The 27,894-nt window shown below is 38.9% G+C and overlaps 1 protein-coding gene across 5 annotated transcripts in view; it reads right to left on the bottom strand.

The window, feature by feature from the left end:
* Positions 1 to 27,894, bottom strand: part of BNC2 (basonuclin 2) — a 397,521-nt gene that overhangs the window by 4,540 nt on the left and 365,087 nt on the right. For 3 of the 5 annotated variants that reach the window (XM_034774057.1, XM_034774059.1, XM_034774058.1), the window contains one exon: positions 16,444 to 18,410. In XM_034774057.1, coding sequence (XP_034629948.1) covers positions 16,444 to 18,410 — 1,967 coding nt within the window. Of the gene's footprint in view, positions 1 to 4,338; positions 4,383 to 16,443; positions 18,411 to 27,894 lie in introns of all 5 variants that reach the window. The other 2 variants (XR_004646171.1, XM_034774060.1) reach the window with 1 other exon arrangement.

The following is a 27,894-nucleotide window of genomic DNA, read 5'->3' as shown; positions in this document are numbered from 1 at the left end:
TGCAACCACAGTTCAAAGAATTGATTATTCTACATTCATTTCTTAATCTATTTCACTTGTGTTTAATAATCCTCCTAAATATCATATGCAAAAACATTCCACTAAGGATGGGAGGAGCGCACTGAGGGGAAAATCCTGCATTCATTTGGACATTGTGGGTTTGAAATTTTGTGTTGAAACCAAAGCCATAGAGGTTAAAGCTCCATTAGAATTTGGAATATTCTGTATTGAAGTTGCCAGCCACTCAGATTGTCGCGGGTGAATAATTGGTGGCATAGGAAAGGGGAGAAAATGAGTTCACATTACACTGGGAGATGATTCTACATTCCTTCCTTTTCCTGTCCAGTGCATTAAGAACATGGCAGTGTGCTGCAAGATCCCAACTCAGGACAGCACTTAAGAAGGTGCTTGAGTGGTGTCCTGAATAGAGATGCTTTCCTGAATGAGGGCCTTAGTGTTTCCAGAGCTTCAATGGCAAAGAAAGTCTCTCACCGGATGTCTGTGTGTATGTTGCAGTGTGCATGTATGGGTGAGGACGGCTGAGGATACAGGACCTGAGACAGAAGGAAAGTATGAAAGCAGAGAGGAGAGCCGATAGGAAGAGAGGCCTTGAAGAAACTAGCAGCATAAAGAGGGAGAAGGCCTGGAAGCAGGAAGGCAGTAGTATTAATAGCTAAAAGAGAGTGGGGCTTGGAAGCAAAACTGAGCATGTTGAAAGCCATGGTGAAGGGCATTTTACAAATTCGGAATGTAGTGTATGAGCACAGGCAGTGCTCTGAAAGCACAGAGCATAAACAGAAAGAGAGAGGAAGGAATAAGCAGAGCCCTAAAATTGTCATCATCACCTCCTGTCTTCAATAGTGCAACTTCTTCCTCTTTGGCTTCCTCGTCACCTATATCATCCCTCACAAAGAAGCTGCTGATATTTTTATCTTCCTTACCTGCAACTCGGATCACATCACTACCCCTTGTAAATCCCTCCAGTGGGTCCACCCCTTGCATCACATCCAGTTCAGGCTTCTTATCCTGACCTTCAAGATCCTTCACAACTCTGCCCCCTCTGCTTATCTACTCTTGACTCTTAGCATGTTAACCTCTGCTTCTGCAACATGCAAGCCTTTGAGTGCCACCTGTTTGACCGATCCTCCCCAAAGTACCTGTGCTTTCTTCCACATCACGACACACTTTTACTACAATGTCTGCAAAAAAGTGAACCATATCCATTGGCTAGGCTGAAAGGCAGTTTGGGATAGTTAGTATTTATTTATGAAATTACATAACTAAAATAAATACAAATGGCAAATGTATGTGTGTATAGAAAAATCATATATAAATTGGACATAGCAGATTTGTCTCTCTCTCCTTTCATCATCTGTATGCTCCTTGACTTCTTAGATAGCTTTTCAGGGCAGGGACAATGTTTGCTCCTACATTTGTACAGCACCTACATCAGGACCTTTGGGTGTTGCTATAACATAAATATTAAATAAAAGGAATTAGAAAGCTAAAGATCTGAAGAGAGAAATACAAGGTCAAAGAGCATCACTAAAGGACAGATACCAACCAATCGAAGAGATTGGGTCTACCCAATCTCAGGCAAGGAGGAAGAATTAGAGGTTGTGGACCTGAGATTTTAAAAAACATTTCTATACTAAAAAGTGTACATGTATCTGCTTAGCTAATAGACATTTCCATTTTGAATATTTTTTCCTTGTAAAAAGGAATTCCCCCCCCAAAAAATGTTGTACAATGCTGTTTACAGTAGCAAAAGTGTTTTACCAAAGTTCTAATCATTTTATGAAGCCTATAATGGCTCTAGTTTTTTGGGGTAATTAATATTCTTCTTCCATACAGCTATTCATGAATTAGTCATATGGTGGGCAGAAGAGTGTGGACAAATTCTCACCAGAGGGAAATTCTGCAGTCTAAACTCAACCATCTTAAGAATGAATCAGTACCACTAAAATGATGATGATGATGATTATGGTAAAGATGAAATCTGTGGCTGTGGACAGGCAGGGGGGTTATCAGACTTCCCAATTCACCTTTTCCCTGTCAGACTGGAAGTTCTGTGACAACCCTCAGCTGTATTGACTATGGACAGTTATCTTATATGACTGTGATGCCACTTGGGGTAATTTTTTCCTTTCATTCTGAAATTCAGTAAAATATTCTTCCATAAATAAAATGCACTGTATGTTCCACCCCACCTACTACTACCCAGCTTCACTTGCGAGAGATGGACTATGCATCAACAAAAGAAAGGGGATTATAAGTCTAAGAAATATGGTCAATTAAATGCACATGCCATTTATACTGCTCATAAATCCAGTCTGGTACTCTTCAGCAGTTCCTTTCAACACTTGCCAGTGAGTCTGATTCTGTTAATTTACTATCTATTTGTTGGCAAGAAAAATGTAATGACTGCTTTATTTTAGTTTATTTATATTTAGTATGAATGTTTTTTTTTTTTTTAAGCAGGAGGAAATTCACCTTTGTGTAGAGGCTTGATACAAAGCCTATGCACCACTTAGGTGCAATCTAGGGGTGCCCATCTGCACTGGGACAAAGTTCACCCTTAATGGACATTTGAAGGTTGGGGAGATTGGATTGTGCAGCTTGGAAAGTGAATGCTCTTTTTATCCAAAAACTAGGTATTGTGCAAAGCCACCACCTAACTTCTTCAATGGAATCAGATGTTGCTCAGTAGCTTGCAGCACTGGGCCTTGACTCTTTGCACAGCTTTGCTTTAAATTACTGTAAGTGATCCCGACATTAAGTAACGTGATAAAAATATATTTGTAGAGTTATTACATTAAAACACAACATAAAAAAATCCCTCTTGCTTCCAGGCAATAGTACTAATCAATCACTTATAACTAGAAAGCGGCTAATATTTTATTATGAAACCTGAAACCATACAACATTCAGCCGACATGGGGTTTCATTACTCCACCAAAACTCAGCACAGATTTGTCAGAATGTTTGCTATGATTTGCAAACGCTTCCTAGAAGCTAGAGATAGAAATGAACTACCTAGTCATCCAGACCTTTTTTTTTTTTTGCCAGTGCTATTCAACCCATCTCCCCTGAGGACATCCAAGCACTGAGATTTCCACTATTCCTTTAGGGCAGAGGTTTTCAAACTCTGGGGCGCACCTCCTTCAGAATGTTGGGGGGGGGGGCAAGCAGCGACGCCAGGCAGCTTGGGCTTCAGACCCATGCAGTGGGGCTTGGGGAGGGAGCACCAAGTCCACCCCCGACTAAGCTCTTTTTGTCTGGGTTGAGCAGGGAGAGACAACCAAAGTTTTTATCTCAAATGGGGGACTCAGCTCAAAAAGTTTGAAAACCACTGCTCTAGGGAAACTTTTTCCCATAGCTGCCTACAGCTCACTAGAATTTTTTTTCTGTTATTCAGCTTAAATTTTACCTTTGTACCACCCCATTTGTCCTAGTTATAGTCCCTTAGCCCACCATAAATAATTCCTCTCTCTCTTTGTTGGTGTGAACAAATATGGGCCAAATTCCATGTGGATCCTCTCTTTGCCCCAGAGGTTATAAATGAAGATTTATGGTTTTGTTTAAAAATTGGCAATTTCACGTGATTTTGATCCCAAACAAGGCAATAAGTTGTAGCTTTGCCTGAATTTCACTTTCAGTTTCCATGTTTATTTGAGCCTGAAATGCAAAACAAAGCCCAGAATATGTGAACATATGCTAAGCCAATTTTTTCTTTCTCAAAATCTCTGAACACTGAAAATGCTGAGTTTCATACAGCTAAAATCAAAGCACGAGAAGTAAAAACTTGGCTAAACATAACAGTGTACATAGTTATGAGAGAAGTTCTTTGCCTTAACTCTGATGTTTCTTTAAGAAGGAAGTAGTAACCATTTCCCCCTATTTACTTTAAAAACGAATGAGAAAATAGTTCCTAGAACTTAGTTAGTATTGGAATCTGGTTAAAAAATGATTTTTCCATTTGCAGTTCTAATTTTCCTACTGTCTAAGTTGCTCTTCAATACCATCTGGCTGTCCTACGTATAAAAAAAAAATCCCTCCATCCATCCAAGCCAACATAACACAGGTCTGAAAGACACTAACATCGTGGCTCCATTGAAGTCAAAGGTAAAACTCCCAATTAACTTCAATGGGGCCAGGATTTCACACAAATGTTTTCAGTTTTAAGCAGATTCTATTTTCTTCTTATCTGATCGTGCTTAATGTGCCTTGGGTTTGGGTTTGATTTGTTTTGAAATAATGGCAATTTTAATATGAGCAGCCCGGGCAACAACATTGATTCTTGAGGCTTTAAATTGCATAGAATCTGAAAATATTAACCTTTCATAGGATGAAAATCCAAAAGGTAAAATACAGTTCAGCACCTATTAAAAAAAAAAAAGTAAAGAAGTGCTTATTAAATGCAGGAAATGAAGGACAAGCAAGTTCTCGCAAATTAAAGATGTGGAACCCAGTCATTTCAATCCCTTTCAATATGAAACAAATCATTCACACTGGTCACGAAGACAGCTCCCGCTACACTCAAATTATTCACTTGAAGATAAGCTCCCACCAAACTCTTTAGGGGTTTAACTAATTTACTGCACAGATACGGCACGTCTGTTGTAATAACAGGTAGGATGTATTGGGGTCGACCATTTATCAGAATTAGACTTCTTTTCTCAATTCGCAGTGAATTATGCTGCCTACACTGCTCCTCTTTCTCAGAGCTTGCCATCCCCTTACGGCCCCTAATGTGGCAGGCAAACAAAATTGACAGTCTCATCTTGTCAACAAGGGGTGATTCTCCTGAGAAGCCATTTAACTTTGCAGAGGAAGCAATGTATTAATGTGCCTGTCCCAGGAATGTTAATCATCTTCAAGCTCCCCATAACTTTGACATGAACGAAATCACCAAATTTGTTTACTAAATGAATCGTAATATGCTAATAAGAGAGCATGACATATATGGTAAAGCCAAACAGATGGTTTGTTTACTCCACTTTGCAACTTTATAAATGTTGTAACTCTGAAGATGTTAGTGAGAATTATTGGTTTGTTGGCAGAGGCAAACATGCCTTTTGCATACTTAATCCAGAGTTAGAGTCAAAAAACAATTTGTCATCACTGTGGAATGCATAAAAAATGTTAATGTTCAGATGGTATTTTGGAAGGCAGGATGGCTGACTATGTGAGTGGATGCTCAGGTTAAATATGGAATTGATATCTGACTCCAATGTTTTCTCCCCATACCATGTTTTAGTAAAATCTGACAGGTTTGGGATTCTTGAAAGGCCCAATAACTCAGTACATACCTGTTGAGGTGTTAGTGAGACGATCCTTACGGAAGGAACAGAATTACACTTTCACAACAACTGTGTGTGCTCAGAAGCATCAAGGTCATGTCACACTCTTAATATATTACTATTGTTGCCCATTAAAGATCAAAAGATATTACAAATGAAAAGCATAACCACTGGAGTATTTGCCAGAGTTACTCAGAAATGATATAAGTTCATTGTAACACTTCAACCTCACACTTTATTTGCCAGCTGCCTGGAAGCAGAGTCTCATTACAAAATAGCCAGCACTCTTGTCTAATATCTGGAAGTGAAGAAAGTTTACAGTAAAAAGATTTATCTCACAAAACGTTTCCAAAATGAGCTAACTAATTATAAAAATGTTACACAGCCAGAATTTAACCTCATTTGGAGCATAAGCTTTCAACATGAGTTGTGGGTGCTCAGCACTAGTTAGAATCAGGCCATTTGTCCTAGACTGCTACTAAAATCTACCTGAGCCTTAAGGTGAAATTCATCCCAATGCAGAGCATGCCCCACAAGGTCCTATACACCACATATCCACTTACCACATGTTTTACGTGGTGCTTAGGGTTTTGTGCTGGCCCTCTGCGCAGAATTTCACCCTTAAAGAATACAGATTTCCTGTAGGAATTTGTTGTTCAAATGATACAGGAATTGACGTTTATTTTTAAAATCATATCTTTGGAAATATTATATGATCCAAGGTTCATAATTAGTCATTTTTTTCTTTACCACAGCAGGCAAAATTCAATGGGTTTGAAGGAATTTGTGCAAACAGTCTCTTCTGCTTGACATCTCCCCCATGAATTCCACTTTGAATTTCAGGTTTGAGTGAATGCAAAATCTCATAGTGAAACTCAGTCTTTCCTGAAACCAAAATATATACATTTGTCAAGATGTTGGTGCAAAGCAACACATTAGATCAGATTTACTTGGAAGGTTCACAAGCCTTTCAGTGATTTTATTCTGTTGTTCTTTCATTCTATTATCTTCAGTGCAGAGCCAATCTTCATGCGCTATTCACCCTGCTTTGGTTATCTAAAAATGCTGGATTTATTTATATAGAACCAGAAGAGAGATATAACAAAATACTATGTGGGATTTCAACAGGGCTTTCCTATTAGTAATTTTACATTACTGAATAAAGTACAACTTTCAGGTCAACTGATAGCTGATTATCCTAAACAATCATACCAACTCTCTCCACTCAAACCCCAACTCCTCAGCAATGCCAATCCTCTGAGACTGTTCCATACATACCATTGTCAGTGGTTATTAAATTCTCAACTTTTTACCAAGCCACGGGAGACCATGCAAAGAGATCTAAGGGAAGTATGAGTTCAGTTTGCTGTCCAAGGATTATTTTGGAGCAAGACACATTAGCAGCCATCCCAGCCTGGCGCTTATATCTCATTTGAAACATCTACTCATTCCTGACCAACAAAGAAAATTTCAATAAAGTACTTTTACTGGTTTAACAGCAGCGAGCTCTTGGGATTGTCAAAGTGCTCAGTCTTCTCCGAGGAGAGAAGGAATCAGCAGCTCAAATATAATTAACCTTCCATTCCCAATGCAAACTGCCACGCATAGGAGCTCTGCAGTCTATTAGTGAAGTTATAACGGCCAACAGGCAGAGGCAAAATTGGTCAAAAAGTTGGCTGCTGCTGTCATATTTTTAGAATTATGATTAATGACACTAATAATGTGGATGATTACTGATATGTGTATCTCCTGCAGTTTATCATATTGCACTGGCTGCCTACGTCCACAATAAACATGATGCTATCATTTACCTCTTTATTGAAGGCAATCCTTCTCTTGAAGGAGCACATTCTAATTACTTTGTAATGTTTTATGTCTTAAACATTTTGCAGCTCTGGACCTTGCCAAATGCTTCATGTCTGCCATTGATTAATTACAGAATGTTTAATCAAAATTTAGAACCTAATGCAGTCGTTTATGAGCATGCTGCAGTGCCAAGGTAGTTAGGCTCCTGTCCCAAGTTTGGAGAGTGGTGGGTTCAAAATGAAATCCCAGAAATGTTCCAGGTGCCAAAGAGTTTTTTTTTTTTTACCTTAGATGTTTTGAGTGTGCCAGTCCTACTACTGTTGACAAATGGAAGGTTATCTACCTAGCTGGTAGGATTTTTTGTTTGTTCTGATTGCCTTTTTTTTAAATGCCTTGATTTTTCCCTTTATGCCTTTGTTGGTGGAGTGGCCTCCCAGCTCCACTGCAAGCTTTCCTTGCGGCAAGAGCCCTTGCAAATGCCAGTCAAGAGAGCGTAGTTTTGAAGTGGTTAAACAAGTGAAAAATAATTTGCAGGGACAAATACATAAGTTTTTTTTTAATGTGGATTTTTATGGTACTGTCATACAACCATTCACCGTTGAAGTTAAGTGTTTTTTTAATACCATTACTGAACTGCTGAAATGGATGCTAATATAGCTTGGAGTGCTAATGTCAAGTCCTGGTAATAAAAAAGACAGACTGCTGAATGAAATAATTTCAAGTAAAAAATAGAACAAAAGTGCTCTCGCTCTCGCTTTCCACTTTTATTGAATTGGGACTGACTGAGCCAATTGCTTTAGAAGTCTGTAAAACACAATTACTAGTGAGCTGACTGACCCAGCAGTGCCCCCTCTGTGACAGAAGGACTAAAAAGGCTGCAGAATTAGTGCTGCTCCCATATCTGGCTATCAGACCTGAGAGACTTACTATTGAGGATCTACTGTCCTCTATGGCAGCACCTGCATCAGCTACATGCATCTGCTTCTGAGATCAAGGGCCCATCTTACCTTGTCACGGTAGACCTGATTTCTCTCCCTCTTCATTGTATTTTTAATACAACGTATATACACTGTATATCTATCAATACAACTATAGACATATAGTTTTTTGTTTTTACATGTTATGTGCCAGATACAAAGGCAATAGTTAAGATTTATGGGCAGCAAAATTAACTGTCTTCCATTTGTATTTTCAACCGTAAACAGACAACGTTTAATTGTTTTTTATTTTGGCATAGCAAAGAAAAGGTGAGAGATAGAGAGAGAGAAATGTATTGAATTGAAAGTGGGCAAAATTTTTTCTTTATTACTAAAGTAAGTAATAAAGTTTGTAAAATACTTAGTCAAGATCACTAATGCTTTACAAGTACCAGCTTTTTACCAGGAATTTACAATTTGTGTTTTAGGTCATAGAGTTTGGCATGGGGATGGAATTTAGGATTTTGTTTGTTGCTGGATGAAAACAAAATGACATTAAAAAAATAATCATTTCCTCAACCCAGTTCCACCTCTTATCTCTCTCCCCCTCCATCCCAAATGCTTTATATACATATACACCAAAGTCCTTTTTTATTCATAGCGTACATTTTTGGCAAACACAAAACTCTTTCATTTCTCTTCCATGTCCATTTATATGAAGCTTGTAGGTGCCTTATGGCAAAAATGTTAAATTATTTCTTAGGCAGTATCTTTAAGGAATGCTTTTTAGGGCAAGCTTAAATATGAAATGAGCTCTTAATTAAAAAAAAAAAAAACTTTCTTAGCACAAGGCAAAGTGCTCATGTAAAAGATGATGCCGGGAACTAGGAGGCACAAGTTAAAGCTCTAGGATTTCATTAGAGGACATACTGGATTCAGAACTTTCGGCAACTAATACACAGAGATCATGATTAAAATGTCAACATACACACCGTTACCGTCGCCACACAATGGTATCTGTGATACCACAACATTACCTGGCATCCATAGATCCTGGTGTGGTCACTATTGTGTAAAGGTTGACTTTTTAATTGTTGCTACTGTATGTGAACATACATTTGGTGGTCTCCAGACTAGTTCCCAATGGACATTGGGGACCCATGTCACAAACACTCCACATAATTTGGCACAGTAGGCAATCTTTATTGAAGAGAAGCTCAGGATTGAAAAAGATGTAGGTCAGGATTAAGGATTAAGATTTTTTTTTTTTGGCAACTTGCATTTACGCTGCATATTCTTCCCTTGACAGAGTCATACATGTAATTTTCATAGACAATTATGAGAGTTAAACATGTAGAGCAGAGCAGGACAGGGCCAGCCCTAGACCAAATGGTGCCCCAGGTGAGGAATGTCTTCGATGCCCCCTCCATTTGTTAAACATTTGAATACCTTATCTTTTATTGCATTTGTAGCCCATATCATGACTTTGATGCATGAATGCATACATGATTTCTCCCTGTCATAGAAGACAATACATTTCCCTTTTATGGCTAACAACAAAAACAGCACCCCAAGTCCAGCGCCCCTCCAAGCCTGGCACCTCAGGAAGTCACCTGGATCGCCTGTCCCTAAATCCGGCCCTGCATCAGGGGAAAATATTCCTCCATACATGCCATGTTCCAGTCAGTGCTTTTACTGACTTAATTATGTTTACCACCTTTCTTAATGCTTGTGGGTCAGTGAATATTTAGATAGACTTTGCAGGTCACTGAAAAGTCCTGGATTTACTTTTGCCGGTTGACACAACAATATAAAATCCTGTGTTATGTGGGACAAGTTTAGAAGATGTAAGCTTTACCTTCATTTTCAAACTACTACAACACCAATAAAATGATGGTAATAGATGTCGATACAATTCATGACAGGGTGAAAAAGAGAAAGAACTTCCTCCACAACACACCTGATCCTGCAACCCTTACTCAAGTAAGCAGCCTGGTGTTACATTAGGGCTTCTCATGTGAGTAGGACTGGGCTTGCTTGCTTTTATCCCCCCCTTCTTTCACTTCATCCTCTGCAATAAAAATGAGCTGCTACACAGTAGCTGGTAGATCACTCATATAAAAGTTAATTCACTCTGTCCTTCATTCTGTCTTCCTTACTCGGACTGATTATATCATACTCTGCATATAGTCCCACTGACATCAGTGGAACTACCCACAGAAAAAGTTACTACTCAACATAAGGGTCACAGAAATCATTTCTTTACAACCCAGGCTCTCTTGTGAAAGAAAGACTTGTTGACAAGCACATTTTAGTGACTTCCTAAGGAAACCTACTGGTTCATAGAATTGTACAATATATCCACATATTCTTTTTAAAACTACGAATTCCTGTACCAACAGCAAAAGTGTAAACATGTTCAGATTTGAAAGATAATATAGCAAAAACCTGTTTTGATTGTCTGGTGACATACAGTTAATCAAATAGATGTCTTAAAATGTTCTCTTCTTGTTATTAGTGAAGGGAAACAAGCTTTATCTGACAGCTAATGACATTAGGGGAAATATATTAATAGTCACCATAAACTAGTGTTGAGTACCTTCTTGGAGCGATCTGCTCCTCAAATCGCGTGCATTTCTTGAAAAGCAGTTTCTAAAAAGTTTTTTGTCTAAGTTTCCAAACATAGCGGGATGATGAAAAAATGGATGCTTTTGTGTTGAGGAGGTGATAACAGGAGGCAGGTAGCATGTTTTTCACATCTTCACCTCTGTTGATAATGTATGCAGTGGCTCATCAGAGGTATCTGATGTTAATTTATTCAAGCACACCTGTACAGGGCTGGAAGTCAGGTAAGCAGATGAGCAAAAAGTAGATGTCTCTGCTTTTTCAATACAGCTACCCAGAGGCCTATATGCACACAAATTTAGTTCTGGAGATGTCAGCAGGTTTTAATAAACCAAATACAGATGTCTTACTCCATACAAATCAAGGAGTTTACATGTTTAAATCTGGACTGATTTAACTAGCAATCAAATGGCAGGATCACACTTGGCACCAATAGTTGCCTCATATTTATTTATAAGTAACCCTAAGCAAATATTATTTTGTTTTAAAATTTATTCATGGGCTGAATCACCTTTCCCACCTTGCAGAACACACACACATGCTCACTTTCTGAGAAAATTTAAAGACAAACCTGAACAATTAATATTCTTACTTTAGTCAAAGAAAGGCAAAAAGGGAAAGTTTTGTCTTTGTAACTCTAAACAGGTATGCAGGAAATACATTTATTTTCCATATAATTAGGGCATGGAAAATGGGGCAACATGTCCTTATTAACACAGCATTCCAACCTAGTCCTAAGTAACAGAGATTTTTAAATTGATAGTACCAATATAAAATAGATTTTAACTTATTAAAATGCAACAGAGCTGATAAGTAGTAGAACAGGTGTTTCTTTTCACTGAAATACTGACATTAGTTTACCATTAAGACCTGGTCAGATATGGCACCTCCGATTTCACAGGTATTGAATCTGAACCCAAGCCTTCTTTAGCTCTACGCTCCTAGGTGAGGGATGGGAGCTGAGTTAACTCAACTACAATATCTTTTCTCTTCACTCTCTCCCACCCCATCTGCCTACCTTCTCACTTCCTCTCCAGCTGATTACTAACAAATGACTCCCCCTGCCCCACCCAAGAAACTTTGGAATGTCCCTGTCTTCACTGAGCTGGAAAATACCCTCTTTCTATCTGCCTGCCCTCACCTTAGCCTGGTCTATGGCACAAAAGAGCTTATTGAGTTGCTGGCTCCAGAGTACTGGCTCTGAGGAGCAGCCCACCCATTCCAGCTTACTTTGTGAGGCAGGGGCAGTACCCAGTTTAAGCAAGACCAAGAGGGAGGCTGGGGGTGGAAAAGCAGGGCCAGGAGGGACTTACTCTGTGAAGACCCCATCACTAGGGTGACCAGATAGCAAGTGCGAAAAATTGGGATGGGGTGGGGGAATAATAGATGCCTATATAAGAAAAAGCCCCAAATATTGGGACTATCCTTATAAAATCAGGACATTTGGTCACCTTGCCCATCACAAACCTTTCCTTCGTCACAGGCCAGCCCTCCTCCTCCTCTGCTGGCTATTCACTCCAGGATGATTCCCTTTACAGAAACAACAGTCTCAACTAAAACTTCTCCCTTTCTTCCACCCAGATGCACAAACTGTACCCGGGCCCACATCCAAGCCTATTTTTCAGGCAGCTGTCCAGCATATCCTCCTCCCATTTCTCCATCTTCTTGACCACTTTCCTGGAAAGAGATGTTTTCCTGTCCCCAGGCAGACCTCTACTCTTGCTCCTGTCTGACACCACCACCTTGGGCATGATTTCTCTTATCTTTCACTCTTTGTTGCTTTCCTGCAAGAAGGCATACCTTATAAGGCTCCACAAGTAGAAGAACTGAAGTGTCAAAAATGCCTGAGCTGGTGAGAGCAGAAACAGTAAATGATTCTGAGAACAATGGGACTGAAAAGAAAGAATGAACAAAAGAAAGATAGAAAGAATGAATGCACTGTTCCCTTTGGGAAAGAGACCAAAGTTAAAGATATAGATAGGGAAGCTTGTAGATTTCATAAACACTTCTAGTAAGGGGTGGGAAAGGTGATGAATAGAAAATTAGTTAAAAAAAGAATCCAGACACTGTGGGGCTCAAATCATAAAAAGCAACTTCTTATGAATTTTAGAAGGGATAACAGAACCCTGTGGAGACTTCTGATAATAACTATAGGGTTTTTGTCCCTTCTTTTGTCTGCAATATCTTGAAAAATTAGGGGATGCATGTGTGGGGTAGATTGCATGTCAGTCTATCCCTCTCAGTCTTCTGTTCGCCTTCATCTGATTTTAGAAAATATGGATAGCCATACTGTGTCAGACCCAGTAATTTTAATATAGTACATCCCTGCATGTAAATACATCTCAGGAGATATCCAAAACTTTCAGATAAAAGGGTATTTGAATGGTAGGGAAGCTGACCAACTGCCTTAGGTAACTAAGGCTGCACTCTGGACCTCCATCCCTTGAAGGTCAGTTTTAAAAGGGCCATACTCTGGGTCACTAACCGGAGCATCAGGGGAGTTTTCTGGGCACACACTAAGCCTGGGGAACATAACCAAGTTTAGATTAACCAGAGTTGGGTTGTACATGGTTATACATTGTACCAGATGCCATTGTAAGAAAAAAAAAAAAGATCAACCAAAACGATTTATCACCTTATTAAACTCAACCATCTTCATGGCTTGTTTTATTTTTAAAAAAATTTATAGAAAAAATTTAAATAAGGAAACCTCATTAAATCCTGCAAGCCACATCGTGATGGGAAGGGTCCCAAAGTTTTTAGAAGGTGGCATTAGAAATGCCTTTTTAATTTGTAAGGACAGCAAAGAACTTTTGGATTCATCTGGATAGTCAAAAATATTCAGTAATTCAATAATCAAAATGTGAAGACTTATTGCTACATACACCTGCCCAAATAACTGTCACATCAGAACATGACAAGTATGTCCAGGCTCACTTGCTATGCACATTAGTTGGATATTTCTTGTTTCTGGTACAGCAATTAAAAGTGAAATGGTTATAATTAGGTTTTAAAATTAATAGTCCATTAAGGTGACTGGAAGAAGTTCTCACTTCTCAATGTTATTGCTTTCGTTATTTGGCAGCAAAGCCAATAAGACACCATAGATTAGTTTACACCTTTGAGGCTCTGTCTGAAACCCAAAAGGCTAGAAACTTAATGATCTAGGCTTTTTTCCCTTTAAATAAAAAAGATTCTTTAAAAATCAGCAAAAAATCCTTCATTGGGTAGGCTACGTGGCTTGGAGAAAATAAGACTCTCCCTTCAACTCAATCCTGAATAAAACCATTTTTTTTTGAAGATTAAATAAAAAGAATGTCTGATTCATTCTCATACCCCCTCCTTTTGCACACACTTTCTTTTCTGTGCACTTCTAGACTTCCTAGTCCTGGACAAGACCAGACATGGAATTGCTGAAATACAGTGAACAATAAAGATGGTTTCTTATGATATTTCCTGACCAAATGTCTGCAAGAATTATCAGAAATCTTGCGAGAGTTCCTGGTTTCTGTAAGACTTTTCCAGACAAATTCTGCAGACCCGAAAGTTTTGGTGAGTCTCAAAAAGCATCAGACTTGAAGGCCATCCAATTTGTACGTAGCCTTTAAACCTTTTCATGTACACTATCACTATCTGAAATCCTCAGAACCTGTGGATTTCTGTTGTCCCAAGTTATCAGGAAGACTCTCACTTAACTGAAACATATTTTGAACACTATTTGTGAGGTGAAACTGGAAAGATGTTCCCATGCCTAGTACAACCCAAACTCATATGTAAATAATAATTTTATCTTTAAGAAAGCAGTCTGCATTTTAAGTTTATGAATCATATATTTCACTTTTATGGCTTGCTTTCAATAAGCTAAATCAAAGTATCCTATATAGTTCATGAAATACTTTCAAACTGTGCCCTGTCTTTAAATGTTCAGTTCTCATAAATACTTTACACATGTCATCATGATGGTCTTTTTCTCCTAATATATGTTCACTGAACTAACTTCTTTATTATTAGCATAATCTATCAAGTTAACTGTTTCCTGATGAAATTTAACATTCCAAATAACATTCCAAATCCTAAACTAGCACTTCTCTTTTTGCACACTGAATACAAAACGGGTTTACTTAGCACATGACTGACATTTTATAACTCACTTGAGAAAACACATAGACTGAGCCACATTCTGCACTAACAAATCCTCTGCAATCCCATCAACTTTAAGGACACAATGTGTGGTATAAGTCAGCACAGGATTTCACTTACTGAGGCCCTGATCCTGCTGGACCCTTATGTCCAGCTCCACTGAGGCAAACAGGTCTCCACAAGGGTGGATCGACTGGCAAGACAGTGGCCTTAATTTAGTTTTAGGTGTTTGATTTTAATTGATCTCATCTCACTGGTGAAACAAATTTTCTAGTTTAGTCTACTCTATTTACTGTTTTTTCTAATTTGTGTTCACATTTTCTATTTAGTGGATCTCAGAACTGACATGCTGAAGCTAGACTCTCCAGAAAAAGTTAGATTTGGCTTCCTAACCTTCTTCACACTAAATTGCTTTTATTTTATATTATACCCTGTATCCAGTTGCAAACCCCAGCAATTTCCACGGAACAAGATACAGGAAATGTGTGTGAAATGTTTAGCTGAGTTCAATTTCCTTCCTCTCTCTCTCTCTCTCTGCTGAATTTTTACTCCCTAATGAAAAATATTAAACAAACAAACAAACAAGCTCAAGTAATGAATCACTCTCACCATCACAACACGAACCCAATGCTGTGAACCTATAAGGGATATTTCATTGTGTAACAATATATTCATCATCATGAATAAGAGCTTGTTTTCCCAAGTATGGAATAACTGTGTTATCCTACCACAGACCACCTTGACCAATTCCATTTATATTACAATTTTCTTTAGGAATTAAAAAAAAATATTTTAAAAAAGGCCAAAGAGGTTTAGGACCAGCTGCTTCTGTTTAAGCCCAACTGTTTCAGTACTGATGCAGCATCACTACAGTGTGATGTCATCTGAAGGCCCAGCAGAACATACCCTTAAAAATAAGTAGGGGTCTAGTCTCCCCTTTCTGCATGTACATTACCGCATCAGAGTGAATGGGAGTTACTCACAGTCAGAGAAGAAAATAAAGCTGGACGGAATGGTTATATTAGGGGAAAAAAATACAGGTTTCCCCATGGAAAGAGAGAACCATTTCGCTAATGTTAACATTTAATTTTGTTTCTTATAATTGTTTATAAGGCAGAATGAATATCCATTAATGATTCCTATTCATTTGTACTTAAGCCTACAGAGATGGGGATTATTCTTGTATCCTATTGTTATGGTTCTTTCCCTCCATCCATTTCTGTTTCTACGTATCGATGTGTATGTGTGAAGATATTTCTGTTGTATATAATTATTATATATTTAATAGAAGTTTTCCTTGATTGGAAAGCTGTAGGGAGAAAAAGCTGAATGTATAAAAGCTGCAGCTTATATACAAAAGTGTATATACAACACACACACACACACACACACACACACACACACACACACACACACACACAAAGAATGACATTATCTAGCCGATCACATAAGACAATGACATAGTATATACTATTCTGAATGTCAAACAATGAAAACCTAAAGTGATAACACCCCCTCAATGCCACGGGGGCATGACTGTCACTAGTCATTACTGTGTGTCTCCTCTCTATTTCTTCATCTACCTAAAACTGGATTTTCTTATGTAATTTGACACACTTAATAATGTAGAAAATCAATTAATATTTACTGACCTGTCTCTGCTTCTCCGTGACGGGAAGGCAGCGTTACAGCCAGCCACTGTGCAGACATGCATCTCTTTTAAATGAACATTCCTGTAGTGAAGCTTCACACTATAGGAGCTTTTGAAACTCTTCTTGCAGACATAGCAGATCTTGGGATCTGGGCTGGAACACAGGTCCCCTTCTGGGGAGAACTTTTGAGGACTGTTGTAATTGAATGTTGAAGTGAAACTTTCGTGAAGGGCAGCCATACTGGCACTGCCCCCATTATACAGTCCATATTGGCTCATGTAAAACATATCATAGGTAGGGTCTGTAAACTCTTCCTTCACCTTAATTACATCCCGGTGAGAAGATTCATTGTGATTTTCATCTGGCATCTCACTGTTCATCATAGACTGTTCATTAGATTCATGGATGCGTTCATCACCTTCCATGGATTCCTCGCACAATTTTGGCTCTGAGGTTTCTGACTCGTTTTCATAGTCTCTCTCGTGCTCTTGGTCTTCTGAGGTCATGCTGTCCGCCCTTCTTATCTCTGTCCTGGAAATGCATCTGATTCTACCATTTTTAGAAAAGTCTTTCACAGACAATCCTGGGCTCATTTCCTCCTGCGAATGGCAGTGATTGTCATGACCAATATCATTAGCCATCGTGCTGTTGTCATTAGCCTCATCATCTTCATCGTCAAACTCATCAGCAGTATCAATAACTTCCTTTTCTATTTTAACTGGCATGCTTGACTTCCTTGGTTTCTTCTTAGGGGCAAGGTCAGCATTAGGCTCATGGGTAGGCATCACCATCACAGGTAACGATGACTCTGAAGGAAGAGGAGGATGCTGTTCCACTGAACCACCTGTTGGTATGATGGGACTGGTGGGTAATGAGGTTGGAGGGCTCACCATCTCTCCAGGAGTAAGTAAACTTCTGTAAAAAGGAGGAACAGGTTGGACAGTCTTTAAAGCTGGAAACACCAGCTGGCTAGAAAGAGGGTTCTGTAGTACAGGGTCTAGTGGGGGAGTAGTAAAACCCATTGGAGGCCGACCAGGGCTTGTTAAGGTAAGACTGGATTTTGTACTTGCTATGACAGGGGTGGCAGCTCCTGATGTAGCACGGATTAGATCTTTGTCTCGGTTGTTCCTTAGCATAGGCATGTGAAGGCGGGGGTTAGGGTTAGCACTGTGACGATTGCGACTTCTAAGAGAGCTGAAGACCATGTTGCAGCCTTCAATCGTGCACCGGTGTTTGATTTTAAGATGAACTGCATTGTAGTGGATTTTGAGAGTACCTTTGTCATAGAACGTTTTACCACATGCATTGCAGAACACTCTCCCTTTTCTTGATGCTGATCCCATTCTTCTGATTCTGTGAATCCTGAATGAGCTTTTTGTGTGCTCAGTTTTGGACAAATCATTGATGGGTGTAGACGTTTGAACGGGAGACACACAGGCTGGCTCAGTTTTGGGTTCTACATTTGTGATGCTGGTCAAAGCATTCCTGCTGGATGTCTGCTCATTCTTGAAAGGAGTGGGGGAAACTTCAGATTCACTGCTTTCATTATATTCATTTTGGGTAGAAAGGCTTGGCTCACGCAGCCTCAGAGCCGGCTGTTCCAGCAGGAGGCCATTTGGAGGCAGCCCCAGCAATGGAGCAGAGACGGGATTTATGTACTGGAATGGAAGCAGAAACGCAAGGCTGTTAGGGATGTTTTCAAAGTGATGAATGCTGGAAGGGTTGCTGTTCTCCAGGTGAGCAAGGAGACTTGGGCTCCTAGTGCGATTATTGCTTTCAATAAAAGTCCTTATATCTGAATCTGTCTTTGAAGATGGCACAGCCACTGCCTGCCCTTCCTTTTCTTGAATTGCCATCAGCTCCACGATGGATTTGGTTTCTCCAAATCTCAGAAACTGCTGAAGGGTAATAATCTCTTCTTCCCTGGACATGATGGCCCAGCGGTCCAGCACCTTGCCTGCAGCATCCTAGAGGCCATATCAAAGAAACAACAAAGACAAACACAAAGAAAAAAAACTTATTGATTCTGCATAATTATTGAATTCGATAGAAGGTGTTCTGCTGCCTGTACATGAAACACTAAGCTCAGAAAACAACATGCAAACAGTGTTAATAGAAGTCCATCCACAAAGCAAACTTTTCTGCCATGCAAATGTAGTAATTAGAGTCACAGTTAGAGAAACAGATTGAGTTTAATAATGTCAAAGCAAACAAAATGTAGACTACTGGGGCTCTGTGATCTAAAATGCCTTCAATACTGCTATTATAACAATTTGATCTATGTACTATGCAACGGTTTTGCATACATTAGTTTAAGACGTGAATTCTTGCTGTGCAGCCCACTGTAAATACAGAAAACTGTACCCTAATCCTTACAAAATGGTGACACTATAGGAAAGAATGAAATAAATGCATTTGATAGAATTACCTCTTAAATGTAAGTAGACATAAGACTGAATTCAATTAGGAGCAATCTTGTAAAATGCATCTCAAGGAGTTTGAACCAAGACAACTAAAAAGTAGCATAAAAATATTAACAACCTACATTTTTCCACAAGAGCAATATATAAAATTGCATTTATTGCCAACGCACATCAAAAGGCTGAAACTGGGGGGAGGAAAGGAAACACTGCTTTTGAGTGTTACTGAACTTTACTGGCAATTGATTGCAAACTTCTAACCTGGATTTGATTTACACTTAAAATATAACTTTTTTACAGTCTTCTTATAAATGACAGTTACAAATATTTAAAAAGTAAACATTTGATGGATGTGGATAACATAAATGTATAAAAATGTTGTCTCTTAACATTGCCTTCTGATAGCAAGGGAAAAGTCCAGAGAGAATACACATCAGTAATCAGTAGACTATCTGTTGTTAAATATACATTAAAAAGCATTTCACACTTTCATTTTTGCTAGTAAGTATGAGATTTGCCTGAAGGTAGAACTTAAAAATTCTGCACTGTAATGTCAGGCAATCCATTCCAGCATGTATTGATAAAAATGTATTAAAATACTTATATAATGAATACATTTTATCAACATCTCCCCCATTGGGCTAATGCTGGACATGTCACCACCTCTGTAGCTACCAACAAACCCTGTCCCATGACCATCAAGCAGAGATGCTCCAGTGTCTACTGCATAGAACTGCCAGATACCTCTGCATGGAACTCCTGAGTGCTGTCTTTTTTTTTTTTTTTTTTTTTTTTTAATATCTTGGATCCCAGATTTAGAGCCCTGTCTAAACATTTAGGAGTACCCTATGCAGCAAAAATCATCAGAAGTGGTTTGAGTGGAAAAACAGTGTATTTATATGAAAATAATTTTCCACATTACAGTAATGATTCTAGGTTTTTTCATGTTAATTTTATAGCACTGTAAATCACAATTTTCTCAAATGATGAAACATACATGTAAAACTCCAGCTAGGACTCGTTTTGCTTATTTTAGCTCCGATTTATCTCAAATCATAGGATGCAAAGCTAATGAAATGAGTTAATGTCACTTATGTTGCAATATCTTAGATGTGGCTATAGAGCCACTAACAAGGTTCATAGTACCAGGTATGAATGATATTCACACAATCCAATCTAACAGGAATGTAATTAATCCATGATAGAACTAAAACGATGGGGAAAACCTTAAATTGGCCTTAATCCTGCAAGTTGATCCATGTAGGCAGATCACTGCCATGTGGAGCCTTCATCAATGGGGATCTGTGCAGATTAAGGGCCCTCCTTGTGAAGAGCTGCTTGCAAGATAAGGCTATAATTTGTTGGTTTGGTTCAATAAGCAACCAAAGCTTTGAATACTTTTCCTAACATAGTAAGGGCTTCTTTAACTCCTATAGCCTTATAATTCCACCTGTCCTGCTGGAAGGGAATGCCTGTTTTACAGGAACTCAGTGTGATTCAATGCAATTTATCCAAAATGGGAGGAAGTCCTTGGGACTGGGATTACACTTTCCTTCCTTCCAAATTCCAAACTGGTTATTTTTTGATTATTTTCCCTGCATATGTTTCAAAAGGTTCCTTATTTCTCTATTCAATTCCACCACAACCTCTACTAGGCCTGCCCTTCATGCCATAATGATTCTACATTTGTAAATACTAGTATCTCACCTGGACCCTAAAATGGCCTCACAGTTCAAATTTTGAGCCCTCCCCTCCCCACTTCCCCAACAGCTTTTACCTGAGTCAGAGTTTAAATAGAGGGGAAAGGTCTCAACTCATATTGTTTGGAGACAGGATCTGAGAGTTCCTGAGCCCAGATTTCCAGAGAGAGTCTGGAACTGTCTGAATGCTGCCAACTGTGGGTGTTTGTAATGCACTATTGATAGCAATACATCCAGAAGCTTGTGTAGTAGGAAATGTCTATTTTATAAATGTGGATAGATACATAAATAAAGAAATGAGATTTGGATTGTGCCGTTTGCATCCGAACAAGCCATAAGCCTGGAAAACAACGGGCTTCTCGGTTGTGAAGCCCATAGAAACCAGGAGACTTGGTGGAATTGAGTTTTATGGCACATGTTCTAGTATTTTGTCCCGCCTGGGCTGAAATGTCCCATGTGATGGGGCTTCCACCACTTCCCTTTGGAGGTAATTCTGCAATTTAATACATATCCTCTCTAAAAGAAGTTTTCCTAACACTTTGCCTAAATTGTCCCTCTCTCAATGCTAAAATGTAACACTTATGTATACTCTTACAGTATCTGTTATAGGATTTTTTAGAGTTGTGGGGAGGACAATGAAACATTGGAGGCCAGATCCTCAGGCTCGGTTACAGTGCCAATGAGCTCTTAAACAAGCAGTTGAGGATTTGATTGGCATTGGGTTATCCTCAACTGGCACAAAGACAACAGCCCAATGGAATCAGACAGTTGGCCTAAAGCGACCGTAGCCTACTCCCATCAGCCATATTGAGTGATAGTTCAGCACAGCTAAAGATTCAATTACTAATTCCCTAAACCACCCCGTGCTCCAATCATTAACATCTTTAGGGCCAATCCTACAAACTGTACAAGGACTAGGTTGCCAATCACAGCTCCCACTGATTGTGGTTCACCGTTCCAGGCCAATGGGGGATACGGGAGGCAGCGTGGGCCGAGGGATATGCTGGCTGCTGCTTCCTGCAGCCCCCATTGGCCTGGAACAGTGACCTGTGGCCAGTGGGAGCTGCGATTGGCTGAACCTGTGGACGCTGCAGGTAAATAAACCGTCCCAGCCCACCAGCAGATTTCCCTGATGGGCCACGTGCCAAAAGTTGCCGATCCCCATTGTAGTTAATCATGCAAACGTCTGACAGCTTTACTTTTAGAGAGAAAAGGTTGATAAGATAACATGTTTTACTGGACCAACTTCTATTGGTGAAAGAGACAAGGTCTGTGTAGCTCGAAAGCTTGTCTCTCTCAGTTGGTCCAATAAAAGATATTACCTTACCTACCTTGTCTCTCTAAAAACCTGGGACCAACATGGCTACAACAACACTGCAAACTGTTTTGCTTTTGTCAGATTTTGAGCAAATCTTTATTTTTTTTTCCATGTTGTGAATGTTACGTTACTTATTGAAGGTCTCATTCATGTGAAGTAAAGAATATTAAAAATTCATGCTATTGACTTCAAGACACTGTAGGTTGGATTCATGAATAACAGGTAGATTTTTTTTATTTTATTTTTTTTAAGAAACAGCAGTTTATATTCACAAGTTGTCTATTGTTAATTTTTAGCCAGAAATACAATTTTTCTAACAATATAGAAAAGTGGTTTCGGGTCACTATATTTCATAGAAACTATAGCATCTATGTACACTGCATAACGCATAGTTCAATATTTACATAGTGATGGTTTCTATAAATCACTGTAAGTATGTATTAAAATTCAGAACTAGATAAAGAGCAAATAGGAATGTCATTTTTTGATAAAACTTGAAAATTAAAAAAAAATCTAACCATTATCCCTTTGAATTAAGCTATAACTAGCTAGGGATCTCTTTGTATACCTTAATACTTGATTAGAGGTTCAAGTCCTTTCTTACATGTAATCGATTTCTTGTTTCTTACAATCTCTCATACTAAATTTTCTCCCCAAAGCCATTAAATCATATCCACATTTAAATTTTTCATGACAAAAGGCTCCAATTTATATTACTTTTTTCAGCTCAGTACCGATTAAGCCAAGCCTCCTGTGACAATATGTACAAGTCAGTCAGTCAGTGTAAAGATACCAATGTATGCTTTTACCTCTAAGCAAGCCAGTAGACAAGCATGCTTAACTTGTACAGCAATACAATGGATGCTCTTGTTTCCCTGGTCATACTGCCTGATTTTATATATTGGTGGCTCTCTTCCGATTTCAGAAAGAGAGAATTCTTCAAGCCTCTAAACCATATAAAATTAACCTCTAAGGGTAGAAGACCTATAACCTTAAATCTTCCTCTCTCCAGGTCTAAACACACACTCAATTTTCTCTCTATCTATATTATTAGTATAGACATAGATACACATATACACACACTATATTAGGTCTGTGAAGCAGTGTCACGGTTAATCATCCTGAACTTGTCTCCTGATTTTTACTGACCTGTAGGTTAGGACGATATGTGTCAGGATGCATCTTGCCCTAACTTCTGGGTCACATCAGAACAAGTGATGGGTTTAGGATGATTATCTCAGATGATACAAATAGGTTAGAGTAGTAGACAAACACAAAGTTCACTCTAATTTTTATGAGTTTAATTGGAGAGGGCTGGAAAGGGGGAGATTTGGTTTCATGGCGCTCTTTGAACTTCACAGCTTGTAAGTTTTGGAATCAGCCTGAAAGCCTCTCAATTTAAAAGTTGCCTATTTAAAAAGTGAGGGTGGCCTCTATGCAACATATATGCCTTTTCAACCTAAAACTTCTGTTTTAAAATCAAGTTGCTTTAAACTCTTGTGAAAAGACTCCTATGATCTCCATTATGCTGTGCTAATTTTGTATAGAAAGACACACACATACACACACACTTTTGCAGGCCTATTTTTAGCTCTCTAATTTACTTCTTGGCATAGCTAAGAGAGGGTGTGTTCGTGCTCATGCATATGCCTGTATGCACACTGAGAAATGATTACACAGGAGTTGAGATTAATAAAAAGGTTAACATAAAAAAATGAAAACTCCTTTTTAGAAAAAAGTGCAGATTCTGGGAAGCACTCAGGGAATATTTTCGAGCACTGTTGTGATAATTTCTGAGAAGCACTTGAAATTATGAAGAAAAACAACTTGGCAAGATTATTTATTTTAGCAAGGTTGCAGCTGCACCTTAAATACACATTTCTTGGTACAGACTGACCAAGCATCCGGAATGCAATGATTAAAAAATATATTGCATGGAGATATACACATTTGATTCCTTAGCTCAGGAAGCAAATCAAGGTTTACTGTGCAATTATCTTTCCTCCATGAGCTTTTCTTAGAGACCTGTAGGTTTTCTAGCTGATCTTGGGGAAATATGTTGAAAGTATGGCTGTAACAACTGAAAAGCAGACTGAAATGCACTCAATCATACTATAATTGCACAGGATGGTTTTAATTAGGGTGCAGACAGAATATCAACATTTGTTTCTGATAAAGAAAGCCTTACATAATTTCCATGATTTGAGTTTGTTGTTTTTGTTTGGCTGAGTTTCTCAGGAGCATCTCCTTACTTCCAAATGAAATTTCAAGCTGTTACACTGGGGGAAGTTCATATCCCATCTCTTTCTGGGAAAAAAGTGACCACAACACAGAGGTGCATCAGCGCATATCTATATACATAGGAAAAGCCAAAATGCACCAGATCATGCTCCTTTTCAGATCAGTGGCAAAGCTCCCACTGATTTCAATGGGCACAGGCTCTGGCATTATGTCTAGTTTTTCATGGAAATATTTATCCACATACTTATTTTCCTGCTGGGCATTCTTTACATGCCATATCGACCCAAGCTCTGCTTTGTTTTTGCAAACATCAGAGAGAGGTATATACAACAGCTTGTTGTGATCATACATAAGCAGATGATGCCAAATTCAACATTCCCAACTTACAAAAAGCCATGACTTAAAAGACTTTCCCATCCCTAACCCCACATACCTTCCCCATCCCTCTCTATTCCCCAATCAAAATGTATGCTATGGTTGTGAGAATGAGGGGTCCTTTCCTTATGTCTACTGCTGCAGCAGAAACCAACACGACACAGCACTACAGAGTTTTCAGTCAATAATGGAAATCTTTAGCTTTTGGCTTAACTGCTACATCTACTGTACTAAAAAAACCAAAAGAGATAGATCTTTCCCCCTACTTCTTAGAACTGGATTTATTTGCTTTCACCTAAAGATATAGGATGCATATCAGGTTTTTTGCTTATGACAGCTAATAGAAAAAAGAAAGGCTTTTCCCGTACATCAAAGTATAAACGTGAAGGACACTTTCAAGTATGTACCTAACTGCAGAAAATAAGAGGTGTGCATAGCTTCTGTTTTGTATTTATTCTTGTTACCAGTACAAACTCAGTTCCTTCTCAAATAGTTCACTCCAACCCTCATATTAAGGTTCCATGTTAATAACTGTCTTGCAACTTTCATCCAAGTGGACCCCAAAGAGCTTTACAGACTTTTACTAATTGATATTACAGATTACAGTCCCAATTTTGCTCCAGTGTGAATCTTGACTTCATTTGACAGCAAATGGGATATAATTTAGCACTGCAGCATTACAAAGAGCAGAACGTGTCTCCATATATGTAGGAGTAACATCACAGAAATGCCACCAGGACTGGGAATGGAACAGAGCAGCTGTCTAACTGTGCACAACAGCACTTCACAACAGAGAAAGCGAAGAATACCATGTCCAACTGAAATTGCAACCGGAATTTAAGTAGGTGGAATGTAATAACCACAGTTGAAATCTGGCCAGGACATTGGAGTTAACCACCCACACTCTTGCTAAAAGGCTTATGGGATCTTTACTGACCAAAAGTATTCAGATCCTCTGTTTTATATCTTGTCCTAAAGACAGCACCTCCAGCAGCACTGTCCTCCACTATCAATCGGCTGGAGCATTGGTTCAGTACTACTACAGAGGGAACAGTATCACCTACTAGATCACTAATTGTCAGCACTTCTTTAGGATCTGGATTTTCTCTAGAGGGCTTCCATTGCTCTCTCTCCGATATAAATCCTCTCTATTCCTAAAATCCCATCAACCTTAAATCTCCACAATAATTAATCTCTTTACAACATTCTGAATACTTGGCCCTGTAAGATTGTGGTATAATGAGGTGAAGCATGTTGGAACAAATTATATAAAGATGCACAGAGTCAAAAGAATGTGTTTCTTGATTAAATGAAGCTTTGGCAGAGGCAAGAAAGTTGGAATATACATCACAACAACAATCAGAAGTTGGGCAATGTACATCCATGTGAATTAAAGACGTTCTGGAAAAGTTCTAGTTCACCAAGGGAGTTATTCCAAAACATAAAATGGCCATATCCTCTCAGAGATTGAGTGCTGTCGGTTTCTATTGCTGGAGTAGGCCAATACATTGTAAAGCAGTCCTAATCAGTTTGAAGCAGCATCATGTGAAATCCGCCCATCTTCTCCATTGCAAATTATCCCAGCTGTATTTGAGTAACAGGCATAGATACTATTTTTGGGTAGAGGGTGTACATGCCCAAACATAAAGATTACTTCCACAGACCAAGAGTCTCCATCACAAAATTCTGCCACATAGTACATGTAGAATATCCAGTCTGCAGGATGTTAAGAATATATATATTTGGGAGGGTGTGCAGGGCAGAGAGAAGATAAATTTGCCCCATGCTTTTTCAGTTGAGTGGGAGCTTTCTGGCAGATATTTATGAGCAGCACCCCGCTAGAATCCAAATAAAAATTATTTACAAACGAAAAGAAATCTCTCAAAGAGAGGAGGAAACCCTATTATATCAGTCATAAAAGAAATGTTAATTTGGACCTCTACCCATCTCCCCCTAAAAAAGTATTGATCTTTGCAACTTAAGTAATGTTATTAGGATGCGAGGGCTCTGGTTTTAAATGCTTCTTGTGATTTTTAAAACATATTGTTTGACTTTTGATAAAATATTCACTTTGTTATGCAATCCTCTTGATTGTGGACCCAATAAGAATGTATAATTCATAAGAGATGATCACTTTTCTCTTAGTAACAGTGTGTGTAGCATTTTTATTTTAAAAGATATGATAAATCACTGTGGGGTTACAACATATTTAATTACTGCAGCTCCAGCTTCATTTAATCATAGCTGCTCCATCTAGCATCTTTATAGTTAAGGGCCTCTCAAGTTTTTCCACAGTGACCCCCCCCCCATCCATATTCAGAGGCTTAGAATTTAGCTGGAAAAGAGAAATTCTGATTTGAAGCCAGAACCTGAATCTCTTTATACTGTTTTACACTGGTGTAACTCCACTAATTCAGTGGAATTAGACTTGATTTACACTGTGCAAGTGGGAGAAGAATTAGGCCCAAAGCATAAAATTGACAAATCTGACACAACCATGGTGATGGTGTTGCTACTGCCCCATTATACTAATCTTTCTCCATAAATAAATATTGAGATGCTAATTTTAAAAAGATCCAAGTGGTCATCTTTCAGCAGCTGCCATTAACATGATTTCATTATTTAACATTTGTGTTGTGGTAGTAGTCCCTATAGGTCACAACCAGGTGAGTCTCATTGTGCTAGGCACTGTACAAAAGTTATTTAACAAATGAACATTTACTCTCTTAAGATCAATACAGGCTGATATTTTCAAAGCTGTCTAAGAAGTGATTCCCAAATTACTATTAAAATTCATGGAAGTTGGGTATCCAAATCTCTGAGGGCTTGTCTGTACTTAAAACGCTGCAGCAGCTCAGCTGTAGTGCTTCAGTAAAGTTGCTACCTACGTTGGTGGGAGGGACTTATCTCATCCGTGTAGCTACTCACCTCCCTGAGAGGCAGTAGCTAGTACAATGGGAGAATTCTCCCTTCAACCTAGTGCTGTCTACACCAGCAGTTAGGTCGGATTTACTGCGCTGCTCAGGGGTGTGGGTTTTCCACATCCCTGAGCGATGTAGTTATACCAACCTAATTTCCTTGTGTAGACCAGGCCTTTGACAGCTTTGAAAAACAAAGCCTTGGATTCTAAATGTAAAGAAACCTGGTGATATCTCAGCTTCTCTATAGCTCTGTGGTTATGGAAAATTCATTTACAAGAGTTTCTTGTCCCCTAAGCAGCTCCACAACTAAGTGGGTTCTAAGTGATTGAGGGCAGGGTGGGAGGAAGGGTGGAGGGGGCGGAGTGTGTTGTTCTTAAGCACAGGGCAAACCTGGTTCCTCAGGGAGGTAGGGCCATTCTGCAGGAAGCATATGCAGCCTTCTGGAAAGACAGATACAGCTGGATAGGGCCTCTCAA

This window comes from Trachemys scripta, chromosome 6 (assembly GCF_013100865.1).
Source record: "Trachemys scripta elegans isolate TJP31775 chromosome 6, CAS_Tse_1.0, whole genome shotgun sequence".
NCBI lineage: Eukaryota > Metazoa > Chordata > Testudines > Emydidae > Trachemys > Trachemys scripta.
Note: the sequence above shows the minus strand (reverse complement) of the source record. Positions and strands in the feature narration are given on the sequence as shown.